The sequence below is a fragment of the Micromesistius poutassou genome (assembly GCF_964030765.1).
Source record: "Micromesistius poutassou genome assembly, chromosome: 6".
Taxonomy (NCBI): domain Eukaryota; kingdom Metazoa; phylum Chordata; class Actinopteri; order Gadiformes; family Gadidae; genus Micromesistius; species Micromesistius poutassou.
The window spans coordinates 12853708-12870240 of NC_140276.1; the positions used below are offsets into that span (position 1 = coordinate 12853708).

The 16533-nt window shown below is 49.9% G+C and overlaps 1 protein-coding gene across 1 annotated transcript in view; it reads right to left on the reverse strand.

The window, feature by feature from the left end:
* pigg (phosphatidylinositol glycan anchor biosynthesis class G (EMM blood group)) overlaps positions 1–16533 on the reverse strand; it is a 50594-nt gene that overhangs the window by 26722 nt on the left and 7339 nt on the right. Inside the window, exons 5-8 of the mRNA XM_084469728.1 lie at positions 13992–14130; positions 9243–9455; positions 4048–4265; positions 1975–2256 (exon numbers count right to left, since the gene is read on the reverse strand). Of these exons, the coding sequence (XP_084325854.1) occupies positions 1975–2256; positions 4048–4265; positions 9243–9455; positions 13992–14130 (852 nt within the window). The remainder of the gene's footprint in view (positions 1–1974; positions 2257–4047; positions 4266–9242; positions 9456–13991; positions 14131–16533) is intronic.

A 16533-nucleotide genomic window follows, 5' to 3' on the forward strand; every position in this document is an offset into this window, starting at 1 on the left:
ATGTTATACAGAGATAGCAATCCTCTGAGCAAGATGTCATCGTGATATTGAACCGGTGTCACCCCTTTTATCTTGGGGAGCTATCTCTGCAAAATGTCAAGTGGCCTCAAGCTGATGTTGACGTCGGTGAGCCCCGGCGCCTTCCATCGCATTTAACCCAAATGGAGGATAAGCGCAGTTTAAATATCATCACCGCCGCCATCTCCCCACGCTGGTGAGAGAGTGACGCAAGGCGTCTCCGAGGCGTGCATCCGGCGCTCTCTGTGGCTGTTAGCAGCCAGAGCCGTGCGTATGCAGGCCGCCTGCCGCGCGGGTCTGCATACCAAACAGCCGTGCAGTTTGAGGCAGCCATACCAGAGTTAGCGGGTCGATCCATCCATACCGTGAGGGGACGTTAACGTTCCATGACGTGCGGCGATGGATAGGGCGATGCTTCTCAAGACGACTGGCCGTATTCACATCCGTCCGTGCTGAGAGGAGCAACAACAGCCTCGTTTGACAGTCTAGCTAAAGCAAAGAAAAAGAGCAGAAACGCCAGCAGGCAGGCTGTCCTCGTCTGAAGACGTACACTCCGACAAGGGGGGGCGTTCTCCATCAGTGGACTTTTACATTCTCGTGGCCATTACGGTTTCCATGAATGGACGTTAACGATATCGATTGGCTTTAATTAAAGGGTTGTTGATAAGGCAATTTACCCTTCCCGACCAATAGAGTAGCAGTAGTAGATGAGCATGTATTTAAGGAATCCAGAATCGTTGAGACTGGTGTTGTTATTGTGCCTGACATCCAATGCTTCACAAACCCTTAAATCAATGCAGTGGGCTTTATACATCATTTATACTCATTTATCTGATCACCTCCCAAACAATCAGAGACTTCCTCCCACCCGCTGGTGGTCCGTTTCCGTCGCACAGCTTCCTCTTATTTACTGCTACTGTTTCTCTAAAATCATTTACACAACCAGACCGCCTTCATGAAGCGCGCCGAGCATGAACAAGCAAAAAACGGAGACACATCTGCCGCCCAATCCTCAAGATCATGTTCTGAAGAAATTGGACATATGGCAGAGACACCGCGACAAAATAAACATGTTTTAAAAACTATATATGGGCTGTGTGAAATCAGATTTCCCCAAACACTTGGTGCTCTGGGATTGGAGTTGATAGAAGCTCCTAATTTCATGATCCATGAAATGAGCAGATGGTTTGCCGGAGCAGACAGTGTGGATGTAAACACTGATGTACAGTAGGAGGAGGAGGGCCATACTGTAGGCGGTATATATTACCACACTATTGAGCCATTTTGGAAAAATGCTTTGAATATATATATTATAGAAACAGGTTCCTATAGGTTTCCCCTTTCCTGCAACAATGTCTACCGTACATTTGCACATTTCTCAATATGAATCATTTGCTAAAAATCATTCAATCATCAACGGACGGCAGCCTCATACAGTGGCAACTTGTACGGGTGGATTGGCCGTACAAACCCAAAGCGTGTTCTGGCCAGCGCAGCCTGAGGAGGGACACAATCCCTTGCTAAGGAAAGGCCTATCCCGGTGTGCAGTCTCACCCCTGCTGACAGACGGTGTCCCCGTATGGGGGCACCGTTTGATGAGGACAGATAGCAGCTGTTTTCCATATTGACCAAGCAACGCCTCACAGGCTCCTTCTAGGAGTCGTTTCTTCTGCCGTTTATAAATTGCCATTGCAAAGAAAACACATTTTTCTCCTGAGATTGGTATCAGAGGCAGGTCTGATTGAAGGGCCCGATAAATCTTCCTTTTGCGCTGTCACATCCCAATGTAAAGCGAGGTGTATAAATCCTCCTCGGTTTCCTAAGCATCGATTTGTCGCACCAGTGCCCAGATACAAGCGGATCTGTGAGTGAGGCACGCTGTCCTCACCCCACCGCAACCTCACCTCCCGCCCCCCCCCACGCACATCACTACCTACGCGGCGCGTCAAGACTCACCTTGGACGTCTTCCGCCACGACGGGATGCGCCGCGTCGCCATGGAGACCAGGACGCAGAAGGTGGCGGAGGCAAAGGCCACGGCGGCGAACACCAGGCCCCAGGAGAGGCTGCACAGGTAGCAGGCGCTGCCGGCCGACGTGCACACCAGCACGTGCACCGAGGCCAGCAGCAGGCACAGCAGGTAGAAGGGCAGCGAGAGCAGCGCCTGCAGCACGGGGACGTCCACCAGGGCGGCGCCGCCCAGGGCCTCGGGCATGGCGAGCAGCAGCACCAGCAGCAGCTGGGCGTGGGGGGGGGGGGGGGGGAGGAGGAGGAGCTGTGGTCAGGAGGAGGAGGACGGCCGCGCAAACGCCTTCTGTAGTCTGAGCGACTCTAGAGCGCCCGTTCCTTTGTCTTTAGTGTACACTGCCGTTCAAAAGCTCGGGGTCACTTAGTTATGTCCTTGATTTTTTTTAAAGAAAAGCACTTTTCTTTTCAATGAAGATAACATTAAATGAATCAGAAATACAGCCTAGACATTGTTAATGTGGTAAAGGACTATTCTAGCTGGAAGCGGATGATTTAATGGAATATCTACATAGGTGTACAGAGGCCCGTTTCTAGCCACCATCACTCCTGCGCTCTAATGGTACATTGTTTGACTAATCGTGTTAAAAGGCAAATTGATGATTAGGAAACCCTTTTATGTAAGCACTGCTGAAAACTGTTGAATAAATAACAAAAAAAGTGCGAGCTTTCATGGAAAACATGAAATTGTCTGGGTGACCCAAACTTTTGAATGGTGGTGTATACTGTATCAGGACTGTACGGGAGTTTCCCCCTCCGTATAATTCATGCATTGTGTTCCGTATTTAATTTGCTCTCGTTATTCTCTCTATAACTCAATAAGCGAGTGGGGGGTAATAGGAGTGGGGGCTGAGACGGAGGGTGGGGGGGGGGGGGGGTTGCTGTTCCGGCTATTTAACTGAAATAATTGTGTTCCTGCCACAGAGTTGAGAGACAGTGTGCACATGGATCTCTGCAGTCGTTCTACAGCATAGGTCTAGGCTGTTGGGAGTCCATTAAATCAGATTTGTTCTCTCGAGTGTGAAGTGCAATTAGCTCAGAATGATTTCAAATTATTGTGTGATTCATTCACTTTTTGCCGCAACCTTCTATAGCTTCAGTAGTATAAAAAGGCAATGTTGAAATACAATGACTGTTTTAACTGCAAGGGAAGTTCATTTTAATGAGGTGTTATGGTGGTAAAACTTTTTTCTCATCACGCCGACAAATCAGACAGAAATTCAAGAAAACCCTGAAGATAAGGGAAGCCCTCAAACACCCTTAACTGTAACTGTACTTTACAGCACCATTAGCACTTTAGCAGTTTCTATTATCACAATTAATGGACCACAGCCCATTGGTCTATCGCGTGATGCCTCTATTCTCCTACAATTCATACTTTTGAAGACCATTCCTATTCTCAAATTAACTAAAGGGGGTCTTGGAGGGGAGGATGATGGATAGGAGGCGTGCAAAGTTTACAATTGGATCTCCTCAGAATTTGCTGGGGCCTACGACCCAGTAATTGGCATGAATACTTCTTAAAAAATGAAGAGGCCGAAGTGCCTTGAGAACATGCCAGCAAGTCTCTTGATAGAAAGTGCCTCTTCCCCTTCATTTCGAACACACACCGCGAGTGAAGGCTGCACGATAGTATTCACTTATGCATGTGGGGATACCGATACGATTATCCAATTAACCATTAACGACCTAGAAATCAAGATCTCTCAGAACCTCTTAGAACGCCGTCATTATCCAATCAGCTCTCCCTCAAGTGGCAGATATCGGATCCGTCTCAGAGCTCAGACTGGGAAACGGTACTTGCGACGTGCTGTGAACGCCGTTTCCCACTCAGAGGGTTGTATCTAGGGTTACTCCGAGACGGTCTGAACAGCCTGTAAACACTAGCTGGGCGGGGGAACATTTAACACCAAGATGCCTGCGCTGTGAAGAAGCCCCCATTGAGCGAGTGTCATTGAGAGCGAGTGTCATTGAGCGAGTGTCATTGAGCGAGCGAAGCCCTCACCTGGAAGACGAGGACCATGCCCGCCACCATGGAGTACATGTCGTACTTGCCCAGCTGCCGGCTGAGGGCCGAGCTCATGGAGGCCAGCGCCTCCAGGTACTGCCGGAGCACCTTCTTCCCCATGTTGCCCAGCACCTCCGAGGTGTTGCCCTCCAGGTACAGCTTCATCCAGCCGCCGTGGGCCCTCTCCGCCACGCGGAACTGCTCCACGCCCACCTCTGAAAGACAACCACAACCAACCCCGCGTGAGACACGGCCACCTCTGAAAGACAACCACAACCAACCCCGCGTGAGACACACCCACCTCTGAAAGACAACCAACCCCGCGTCAGACACGCCCACCTCTGACAGACAACCAACCCCGCGTCAGACACGCCCACCTCTGACAGACAACCAACCCCGCGTCAGACACGCCCACCTCTGAAAGACAACCACAACCAACCCCGCGTCAGACACACCCACCTCTGAAAGACAACCAACCCCGCGTCAGACACGCCCACCTCTGACAGTCAACCAACCCCGCGTCAGACACGCCCACCTCTGAAAGACAACCACAACCAACCCCGCGTCAGACACGCCCACCTCTGACAGACAACCAACCCCGCGTCAGACACGCCCACCTCTGACAGACAACCAACCCCGCGTGAGACACGCCCACCTCTGAAAGAACAACCAACCCCGCGTCAGACACGCCCACCTCTGAAAGACAACCAACCCCGCGTCAGACACGCCCACCTCTGAAAGACAACCACAACCAACCCCACGTGAGACACGCCCACCTCTGAAAGAACAACCAACCCCGCGTCAGACACGCCCACCTCTGAAAGAACAACCAACCCCGCGTCAGACACGCCCACCTCTGAAAGAACAACCAATCCCGCGTGAGACAGGGGGCCGGGGCGAGGAAGGGATTGGGTCATTTACATTAATAATAATAAATGATAAATGGGATTTATATAGCGCTTTTCTAGGACTCTCGCTCAGGGCATTTAGCAAACGCTTTTATCCAAAGCGAAGTACATTTGTCGGACGAAGGAGAAACAACAGTAGGTACAACACACAATAAGTTTGTACATTAAGTGCCAGGAAAGTACAACATACAATCAGTAGGAGGGGTGGGAGGGGGTGGCTATGCAGAGTCTCGAGAACGATCTGCCTTATGGGGAGCAATCCAACGCATTGGCTCACTGGGTTCAAAACCGAACACACAGCGGCAGTCCATCATGATGCCATCCTCGTCATCATCATCATCATCATCATCATCATGCCCCCCCTGTCCGCCCCCTTCCCTCTCCTCCTCCCTCTCCCTCTCCTACTCCGCCCCCCCTCTCCTCTGCCCCCACCCTCTCCTCCCCCTCTCTACTCCTCCGCCCCCTCCCACACTTTTTTAAAATTTATTCAACAGCGAGTGAAGTTGATACAAATTCAAAAATAAACCCAAGGCCTGACCTTGTTATTTTTAAATAAATCAAGATATCAAAATCTGACATTTTGTGAAGGAAGTCAGTCAAGGGGAAAGTCTCCTGTTTATCTTTGGAAGTGGAGTTTGTGGAGTTTGGTTGACACTGAATCATTCATTATCATTTAGAATGTAAAATCAAGCGTACAGTATATTATTCACCCAAATTCTCAGGAACACACACTCAAAATCACACACGCACAAGCGTGTGCGCACAATAGCTATTAATAACTGAAATAGCCGCAAGCTTTACTACAGTTCCTGAGCTGCTTTCCCAATGGTGGAGCAGTACCCATGCTATAGCTTTGATTTGATTTGTGCGCACACACACACACACACACACACACACACACACACACACACACACACACACACACACACACACACACACACACACACACACACACACACACACACACACACACACACCTCCTGCTCCTTAAACCCACATCACAGGCAGAAACACCTCGTCGTCGCCGCCGCCGCCGCCTACCCCTCCACGCGCGGTGACAAATAGTGACTGGGAGTTTATTGGAGGGGGGAGGAAGTGGAGCTATGAGCACCCTGAAGCAGGAGGCATGAATCACGCCGTAACATTTGCTCAGAGCCTGTTGCCACTGTAGGAAGGCACGGACCAATCTGAGTCTGATCTCTCTGTATCTGTTCTCTGTGCGAAGGCACGGACCGATCTGAGTCTGTTCTCTGTACGAAGGCACGGACCAATCTGAGTCTGTTCTCTGTACGAAGGCACGGACCAATCTGAGTCTGTTCTCTGTACGAAGGCACGGACCAATCTGAGTCTGTTCTCTGTACGAAGGCACGGACCAATCTGAGTCTGATCTCTCTGTATCTGTTCTCTGTACGAAGGCACGGACCAATCTGAGTCTGTTCTCTGTACGAAGGAACGGACCAATCTGAGTCTGTTCTCTGTGTGAAGATATAGACTGATCTGAGTCTGTTGTCTGTATGAAGATATAGACTGATCTGAGTCTGTTCTCTGTATGAAGATATAGACTGATCTGAGTCTGTTGTCTGTATGAAGATATAGACTGATCTGAGTCTGTTCTCTGTATGAAGATATAGACTGATCTGAGTCTGTTCTCTGTATGAAGATATAGACTGATCTGAGTCTGTTCTCTGTATGAAGGCACAGACTAAACTGAGTCTGTTCTCTGTATGAAGGCAGACTGATCTGACTGAGTCTGTTATAACTTCTCTGTGTGAAGATACCCGACTAATCTGAGTCTGTTGTATGTATGAAGGCACAGACTGTCCTCCGAGTCTGTCCTCTGTATGAAGGCACAGACTAATCTGAGTCTGTTGTCTGTAGGAAGGCAGAGACTGATCGGAGTCTGTCCTCTGTATGAAGGAGACAGACTGATCTCTGAGTCTGTTGTCTGTAGGAAGGCAGAGACGGGTCTGAGTCTGTTGTCTATATGAAGGCACAGACTGATCTCTGAGCATGGTGCCAACTGTGGGAAGGCACAGACTAAAAGCGGTTGCATAAATCTTAGCTTAGAGTAGCAGCCCGGGATGGAAGAAAATAAACAGGTCTTTCATATATCAGCGAACTATCTGGGGAGTGAGAGAGAGAGTGACAGAGAGCTGGGGAGAGAGCTAGGGAGTGCGCAAGAGAGGGGAAAGATAACTTGTCACTCATCCTTGGCTTCAAGTCTAGGTTTTTTTTTTCACATAGAAAAAACATTGCAGCAGGTTTGTGGAGTGAGAGTTGGAACTAGGCTTCTCTTCCAGACCTACTTCAGCTGAGGTGAATGACTGACTTCTGAGTTTGAGGTTAAAGGAGAACTCTGGCGAGTTTTAACCCCATTATCGTTTTCCTGAGGGTCACCCCATGTTGAGGATGCGCAGGGATGCACAGCCACTGTGGCTAGAGGCTGGGAGCGCATCCGTTCTGCTATCGGCTAGTAAGGGCTTTCTGGATATGTCAACGAGGTAATCTGAGGTGAGTGACTCCATACAAAACAAAGTTTATACTGTTTCGCCACACTATTTGAGTTAAACGAGCACGGTGGTGTCTCGTAAGGAACCAACTCGTGTTACGTAGGTCTTGGAATGGTTTTATGAATGTGTTCAGAGGCCCCAAAAGCGGATAAAGAGCTTGCCCCCATAGGTTAGCTTTATAGCTATTCCGTAGCGCCGGCGGCCAGTGCAGATCTCTGGCTAGGTCTAATCAATTTTCGTCTGGTTATTTACTTCCCTCAACACGGGGTGACCCTTAGGAAAACTTTAAAAATCGCCAGAGTTCTCCTTTAACACCACAGGTGTCCTGGACGAGTGCTCTGTCTCCGTCCAAACCAAAGCACCATGATCTCACCAGCCCCCACCCCCCCTCCCCTCGTCACCAGGCCGTCATTACCTCAGTGGACAGATAATCAACAAAGCAAATGTAGGTCTGCCGGAGGAAGACAAGAAAAGAAAATGAATTACTCCCATCGCTATGGAAACTACAGACCAAAATAGGGCAAGAACACGCAGAATGCACTTTAAAAGAAAGTGTTTTTCCTTCTTATCCGTTTTTTTTTGTTGTTGCTGTATTACATAATGTTCACACAAATGATTTTGTAATTTGCATTGTTATCTTCTTCAATAAAAAACGCAATTACATTTATCGATTTATTAGGCAGATTACTGAGGAGCTCAGCTCTGTGTGTGTGTGTGTGTGTGTGTGTGTGTGTGTGTGTGTGTGTGTGTGTGTGTGTGTGTGTGTGTGTGTGTGTGTGTTCTTCCCTTTTATGCAAAACGATCGCATTGGATTAAATAAACAGCCCAAGCAACCTTTGTGGAAAGCCAAGTATGATCCAAGGTTACAGTATTACCTATCATCACAGACGGTATGATGTCACCAAACAGAGACAAAGGAACAGGAAACACATCCCTGACTGGGACTTTGCCTCCAAAAGCTTTTTCAAACGGGAAGGGGAATGTAGTCTTCACCCGCCAACAGAGTGGTGTCTCATATCGGGGTGGTTTGATAAGCAGCAGCAGAGGAAAAGCTTTCAACAGAAAGTGGTCCTTCTATCACGCCACTGCTCAGCCTGATTCAATAGGAAAAACAGAGACTGTGTGGAAAACAACAAATGATGTCACCGTCATAGTGGCAGCATGACACGGACAAAGCGTTCTGGGCGGATGTCTCCATTAGGAGGCTGACCACTAGCATGCACCTCTTAATCACCGGGTCATTTCCTTCGTTTTCACAGTTTTGCTTGAACTCTACCTGAACAGAGTGCATGAAAACCTGTGATCTGAGTTGATCTGTGTTGACTGTTTGATCTGTATTGATTTGTATTGATCTGTACTGATCTGTATTGACTGTATTGACCTGTAGTGACCTGTAGTGATCTGTTTGATCTGTATTGATTGTACTGATCTGTATTGACTGTATTGACCGTGGTGATCTGTAGTGACCTGTAGTGATCTGTAGTGATCTGTAGTGATCTGTATTGACTGTATTGACCTGTATTGACCTGTAGTGATCTGTTTGATCTGTATTGATCATATTGATTGTACTGATCTGTAATGATCTGTATTGACTGTATTGACCGTGGTGATCTGTACTGATCTGTACTGATCTGTATTGACTGTATTGATCTGTAATGATCTGTATTGATCTGTAATGGTCTGTATTGATCTGTAATGGTCTGTATTGACTGTACTGTCGGAGCCCCTCAGGCTCAGCAGACCCCCCCCACAGTGAGGACAGGGCCCCCCTCACCCCGCTGGTGCTCCGCCACGCTGGCCCGCAGCAGGCAGCTGAGCTGGTGGCCGTTGAGGTGCAGGAAGCGCAGGCGGTCGCGGAGCGGCGCCTCCTCCACCACGGCCGGGATCAGGCGGCCAACGCTGTTCAGCGAGATGGGCAGGCCCAGGCCCAGGGCCAGGGTGGGGGGCAGGTCCACCTGCTCCACCACGCCCGGCGTCTCCATCCCCACTGGAACACACGAACACACACACACACACACACACACACACACTTAAAGATCGGCCCCGCTTAAAAATGCTCAGACACAGAAACACAACGATAAAGAACTAGCCCACTGCAAACACACAAACACAAAGCGATGAAGATGCTACGGTTGTTTTGGTACAGGAAAAGTTTGGGTTCAGTTCAACTCAACTCCACTCCAACTAACTGTGGTATAACTAATAATATTTCTACTGCTAATTCAGCTCATTTAAAATAACGAATAGTGCACATTTGACGAGGTTAATTCAATCAAAGTCACAAGGATGAAACGACTCGATAATGACATCCTGTAATAACACTTAACCATAAAATACTATATTCGTTTTATCAACTTTTTTATTAGTTGATAAAGTTTAGGATAGTTTCAACATCCATGACATGAATTACAGGCCTTACACTTTTGAATCAAGCAAGCATGTGGAGCTTGGTCAATATGTTTTTATTGATCTGCACTTTTGGCTTGCGTCAAGCTTCAATAGAAATTTAATTGGCAAATCCGTTTATTGTTTCAGAGTTTGCTCTTAGTTTGATTGAAAAAAATTAAAGTGAGGCCAAATGCTTCAAATAAAGTGGAATTGCATCAGAACACGCCTGAGGCCGCTCTGCCACAGCACCCCAGTATTTGTTGCATTCAAGCTAATAAATCATTGTGCTAGGCTAGCCTTTAAGGCTAACTGACTGGATCAAGCTTTTAAAAGGAGGAAATGAAGGCACTTAATGCCCTGCTGTAAGCCTCCAGAACCATTACCGTGGCTAGTACCAGAACAATAACAGAACTATGTTTAAAGCCTGTTGGAGGGAGTGAACCCGATGGTTTCATGGATTCCTGTTCGTATTTCCCATAGAAGTTGCGCGTTTGGCTGCAGGGACGCCTGCTCTGCTCAGTCGGCGCTGAAGCAAGAGGCCTATGGGGCCCGGGCTCTGGCAGCAAGCCAGGCGGCAAAACAAGCTCCTCTTGCTGTAGTTTCCTGACAAAGACTCAATCGAAGTCCAGATTTTAATCAATAGCGCTCTGCTGGCCACAGCAATAAAATGTTACATCTAAGGCATGGAAATAGGTCTAAGAATCAATGGAAGTATCCCTTTAGGAAAACCTGACGAACCTCTCCCCTTCCCGGACTCCGATAAAGAAAGTATACTACTTGTGATCTTCGTTCCATAATGCCTGTTTTCTGTGGTCCAAGAGCAGCTCAGCTCATTACTCTAACAGTGGAGAAGGACGTCACAGGCTCTTAACTTCTGATCACAGGAAAAAAAGTCAGAGTTCTGCTTTCTGCTGAAACTGTGAACTATCGAGGGGGCATGAAAGTGTCTGTAAACGCTGCTCCTCAAAGTGGTTCTGGGTGTATTTCGGTTCCTGGTCCCTTCTCCTGACCCCGCTTGTGTAAGGCAACGTTTTGTATTAACCTTACAATGTTTGTCTCAGGTTTTTTCGAGGGAAACCATTCAAGCGGTGACCTGCTTCCACGCGTCGCTATCTATTTCCATCATAATATTTCAAACCCAATTTATGAAATACAAACATCACTCGGGAGACGAGGTATTTGATTGTTTCGCTACATATTATTTTTTTTCCTCGTAAAAAGGCAAGGTTGTCGCTCGTTCATTCGCCTGCCGCCAAGGTCGCATCGTAGAGGCAAGATAAAGAGTTCCTCTGTAGAGAACAGGGCCCAGGCAATGCACCAGCGTTTTTTCTAGACTCAGGAATAAAACTGTATGCAGGCCCTGTGTGTGTGCCTTTGTGGAGGAGACCTTCTGCCACTAAAAGCAACGTGTGTGCACTTCTATACACGCACGACTTCCCTACTGCTAAACCATCTAAACCATGAAATAAAAGGACACCCCCGGCTGATGAGACGTGTCTTGTTCTTTCATCTTCTGCCTTATGTTGCCAGCCAAAACTACCGTACACCCCATGACAGGACAATCCTTTGATACAGTAATTCCAATGTTTGCCGTGTTCAATTACTAGGAGTTACGTGTGCATTTGGGCTACTAAGTTTCTTTCATTCACAACTCGGGAGCCGAAATTAATTATGTTCAAGGTGGGACCTGTAGTTTTGTCGGGAGCGACAGCCTCTCTGGCAGTCGCGTCAGTCTCAGTCTTTAAAGTCATTCGGGGGAGCGGCGGGTGTTTCGCTCCACCCCGGCTTTCTGTTGCGGCGTGATTCATGAGTCTACGCGAGCGCGACGGAAATACACTGTTTCTCCGCCGTGGAATGATAGCCGAGAAAGAAGTAATTATCACATTTACACGTGGTCCTAACCGCATTCATCACACTGACGACGATATGTTAATGCACTCTCACACATCTCGCCCGCCACCCCTCCAGTGGAGACGAGTGCGCGTCTGCATGCGATGACGTTGACCTATATAGCCCAAAAGTAGCGACGAGCGCAAGGTGCAGTTTCTCCTCACTCGGTGGATGCAGGGGTTTTTTTCCTCTCCATTTAAGGCACCTGATGGGTAAACCTATACCTGATGGGTTGCATACGCGTAAAATACCGTGAAATAGTGTACCAAATGTGTGACTTTAAGTGTCTGACTGTACTTATCTGTACCATGCTTACTGTAGTGCTAACACACACACACACACACTCACACCCCACTACGGTTAATGAGGTGTCTGTGTGTGTGTGTGTGTGTAAAAACACAAAAAACTATCTCCGAAAAAATATTTACAGGACTATTTTCTAAATAACTCGTCAAATAATAATTCGTCAAACAGACACACACGCGCACCCCTACGGTTAATGAGGGGGGTGTGTGTGTGTGTGCGTGCGTGCGTGCGCGTGCCTCTGTGCCTGTGTGTAAACTGTGTGTGCGTGCCTGCGTGTGTGCGTGTGGTGTCAGCCACACGAGGACCAGCGCAGGGGGCCGAGGTCAGACATTAGGCGAGTCTCCGGCGGTCCAACGTGACCGGGTCCCTCGTTAAGTCCGCGACGATAAACCCTCTGAAAACACCTTGCTCCCCACATCACTGAGAGTTTGGTACACACACTCATCTGTGTCTGTGTGTCTGTGTGTCTGTGTGTGGGTGGAGCGGGAGTAAACACAGGGGATCGCAATTATCCTGTTTCTGGACAAATCGTCGACCTTTCTGCCAAGGAGTTATGTCTTCGTCCCCTGTGTATGTGTTTATCCGTCTGTGTGTCTTGTGTGTGCGTCGGTGTGTGTGTCTTGTGTGTTCGTCCGTCTGTGTGTCTGTGTGTTGGATCTCTCAAAACGTTTTTGCACCTATGTTATGACCCAGGGTCATCATTTAGCATTTTTCAGTGTTGATGTGTGGATTTTTCTGTGCTGTTGTTCTTCCCTGCCTGATGAGGGTGGTGGTGCTACCACCCTTAGGCTCTCTCTCTCTCCAGGTGCTGTTCCTCCCTGCCTGAGGGTGGTGCTACCACCATCGGTGTTTCCCCAGGTGCTGGCTGCCGATTGGTGAATGGACTGGTGGAGCTGCTATAAATGGCCGCCGCTTGAGACATTCACTCTCTTCTCTTGACCCTACTCCCAACTGCACCAGGCTTTGTTGTATTTCATTGTATGGTATTGTATTGTGTTGAACTTTAGCAGTCCAGTTAGTTGTAGGGGTGAGTAGCTCTCTTGGTTTGTCTCCTTTTCACCTGTTTATTTTATAGGGAGTCAGGTTAGAAACCTGTAATCTTTGTTTTCTTTGGTTAGGTAAGCTAGTTTGGGTCAGATTGTTCTGTTTGTTGTTTTGGGCCATGCTCACCCTGAAGCTCAATGCTACCATTTATCTTTAAAGATTGAATAAATTAACTTATGTTGGACTGCAGCTCTGTGTGCCTGGTCATCTTTGGGAGTGGGGGAAAGAGGGGAGCATCTTTTGTTATGTTCGGTTCCCCTAGGCCGGTCGTAACACCTATTTCGGTGGGTAGGTTGGTGATGGGCCAAGTAGCAAGAGGTTAACTTTTCATGCCAATCAGTCAAAAGAGGGTGCGGCAGTGGTCGGTATACATCCGAAAAAAATGTGCATGATTTCCCAAATATACCCCCACAAAATGTACCTGAACCATATGCCAACATATTTCATGACGATGGTTGCTGACCTTCCCCAGCCCCGCCCACGTCCGGTTTCTTCATGTGTTGGCTGCGGTCCATGCGCCACTGAGCACATTTTCTCGTGTTTTCTTTTTGTAGCTGACATCATTTGCTGACAGAAAGATGCGGAGAAGGGAAGTCTGAGGCCCCCCTGCTAGAGCTGCTGCCCCCCCCTAACCCCGGATAAGCGCTTTTGAACATGACGATGAGGCTCATGTGCTGTCCCCGTGGCGCTGATAACAGCGCCGTCTCCAGATCCTTGCCACTCAAAGAAACGACAGTCGGTTTGTCCACAGCACAGGCTGAGGTGAAGGTTAGGAAGCTTGCGAGGAGCCGAGCACACACAGAGAGAGAGAGAGAGAGCGAGAGAGCGAGAGCGAGAGAGAGAGAGAGACGCACGCACGCTCACGGGAGCAACAGGAGTACCGGAGACGGCTTACCTTTCCTCCTGAAGGCGGGGCTGACCAGCACCAGCGGGGTGTTGACCTCGGGATCCGACGAGCCGCCGTGGCTGCCCGTCTCCGACATGCCGTGGTCGCCGCACAGCACCAGCAGGTAGGGCAGGGCGCCCTCCGCCTCCTGGATGGGGGGGACGGGGACGGGGAAGGGTTAATGGAGCTCCAGCCGCACCGCTCACACATGATTAATGCAGCGCTCGCCCCGGCATGCACCGCACTGGCTAACAACCAACTGGCGCATCGGCTCACCTTCCGCCAGCACCAACCCCCCCCCCACCCCCACCACGGACCGGAAAGACCCTGAAACACTCCACACATCCAGCATCCTCAATTAGGCTGTGTGGGAGAGGTGCTGCTTTTTATAACCAAAAACTAAATTAAGATCGACAAGACGGTACCACCTGTTGGAGATGCAACTGTGATTGGGCTGAAAGAAATACCAGGTGTTACAAAATCACCTCTTCAGGAAAGATCTCGAGTGGAGTCAAGACAACGCTCGAGATGTCATCCAATCAGAAGCCAGCATTGCAATTACCCGTTTGCTGTTTGTTTTTTTTTGCTATCTCGACGTCAGTGTTTTTTCGACGGCGGGGGTTTGATTTAAGGGACGGCTCTGCGGAGCGGGAGGCAGAGTTAAACTCTCGCCGGCTCACTGCCTTGCCGCCCCCGGGGCTGAGCCGAGTGGGTGACGTGACAAACAGAGGAGCACGCGTTCATCGCGGGGAGGATGTGTGACGGGCTTTGATCTCGCCCGAGTTCCTCGCTCCCTCATTCCCTTTCAACTTCCTGATGAGAACGCACTTGGCGGAGGTGGGGAGAGGGTGACAGGGACGTCCTGGAGGCTATGGGAGCTGTGCAGGTGGTGGAAGGAGGTGGCGGATGAGGTGGGGGAGGAATTGGGGGGGGGGGGGGGGGGGGGGGGGGGTTGGTGCTGGTGGAGGGTAGTGGTGGAGGTGGTAGTGGTGTAGGGTGGTGGCGGTGGTTTTGGGGGTGGTGGTGTTAGAGGTGATGTTGATGGCGGTGGGGGGGTGTGGTGATGGTGGTAGTGATGGTGGGTGGAGGGGGGGTTGGTGTAGGGCAGTGGTAGTGGTGGGGGTGGTGATGGTGGAGGGTGGTGGTGGTGGTGATGGTGGAGGGGGGTGGTGGTGGTGGAGGGGGGTTGGTGTAGGGGTTGGTGGTGGTGGTGGTGGTGGTGGAGGGTGGTGGTGGTGGTGGAGGAGGAGGAGGAGGAGGTGGGGTGGTGGTGGTGGTGTTGTTGGTGGGTCAACTCCACCAGAACGGATCAGAGATGCTGTAGCCTCCCTGTGATACATGCACACATACATGTGGAGGGCAGCGAGGATTGATTTTGAAGACATTCACGAACCAAAGTCGAGAGACGATGAGAGAGAGATAGGAGGACGCCGCGCGGAGGAGCTCTGTCCTAGATCCAGTCGCTGACCTCTGGGACGGCACGGGGGGGCCCTTGCTGCGGGCGTCCTCAGACGCCAACGCCGCAACAACATCCGGCCTCCTATCTATGAATAGTGCAGAAGTTGACTCCTGCTCTCCGAGATAAAAGCCACGAGGAGCCGGCTCAGGGGAGATGCTTTCCTTTGCTTCACAGGGAAGCTTTTTTTAAACCGATCCCATCCACACAATACATAACAACGGGTGATTCAGATCGGAATGTATTACCCTAGCGCTGCAGGCCTGCGCATCCCCCCCCCTACGGACAGCCTTGTCTCTAATCCATCCATGTTTCCGTGCACTAATGCTGCACAGCTCAGTTCCCCCCGGAATAGTGTTGTTCCACAATGACAGAAACAAAAAAAAAAAAAAGGCATGTGCAGAAACAAGTGTTTCTTTTTGCAGACCCAGCTCATCGTGACCGACGGTACAGGTGTTGTGCAGATGGGCCCCGGCTCCCCGGCCGCATCCGGACTTTAATACAGCTGACGCACTGTGTTGCACCAGACGAGACGTTCGGAGCCTACTGAGTGAAGCATCCTCTTCCACCTTTTGAGGATTTTTAATGGGGCAGAGTGCGATAGCCTGCACTGCAGGTACAAGCCATACACGTCCACACACACAGACACACCGACACACACACACACACACACCCACCCCTCTAAAAGCCAGCCTCTGAATGTCTACACCTCGCCGCCGTGCGTGGACGGATCCGGCAGCTCTTTTGTAACTCGGGGATGAGGCTGAGAAACCAGACGCCTCGTTTAGACGGACACTACAAAAGGGAGCGGGCTGCGAGCCGAGGCCTGGCCAGGGGGGGAAGAGACGCCAGCGCCGACCTGAGAGCTCATCCCTCATCAGGGTTAAAAAAAAAAAAAATTAAAATTAAAAGCCCGAGCAACACGCCAGTTTTACCTCCGCGCCTCTTCCCGGAGCGCTGTCTGAAGCCCCTGCCGGGGGGTTTATCCATATTTAGGTCAGCCTGGCGCCACACTAAAGTACCGCTCGCCGTCCGCACATGTTGCTGTAGACGGCAGGAGCTCCGTCAAACGGATCACCGGCGGAACAGCCGGCG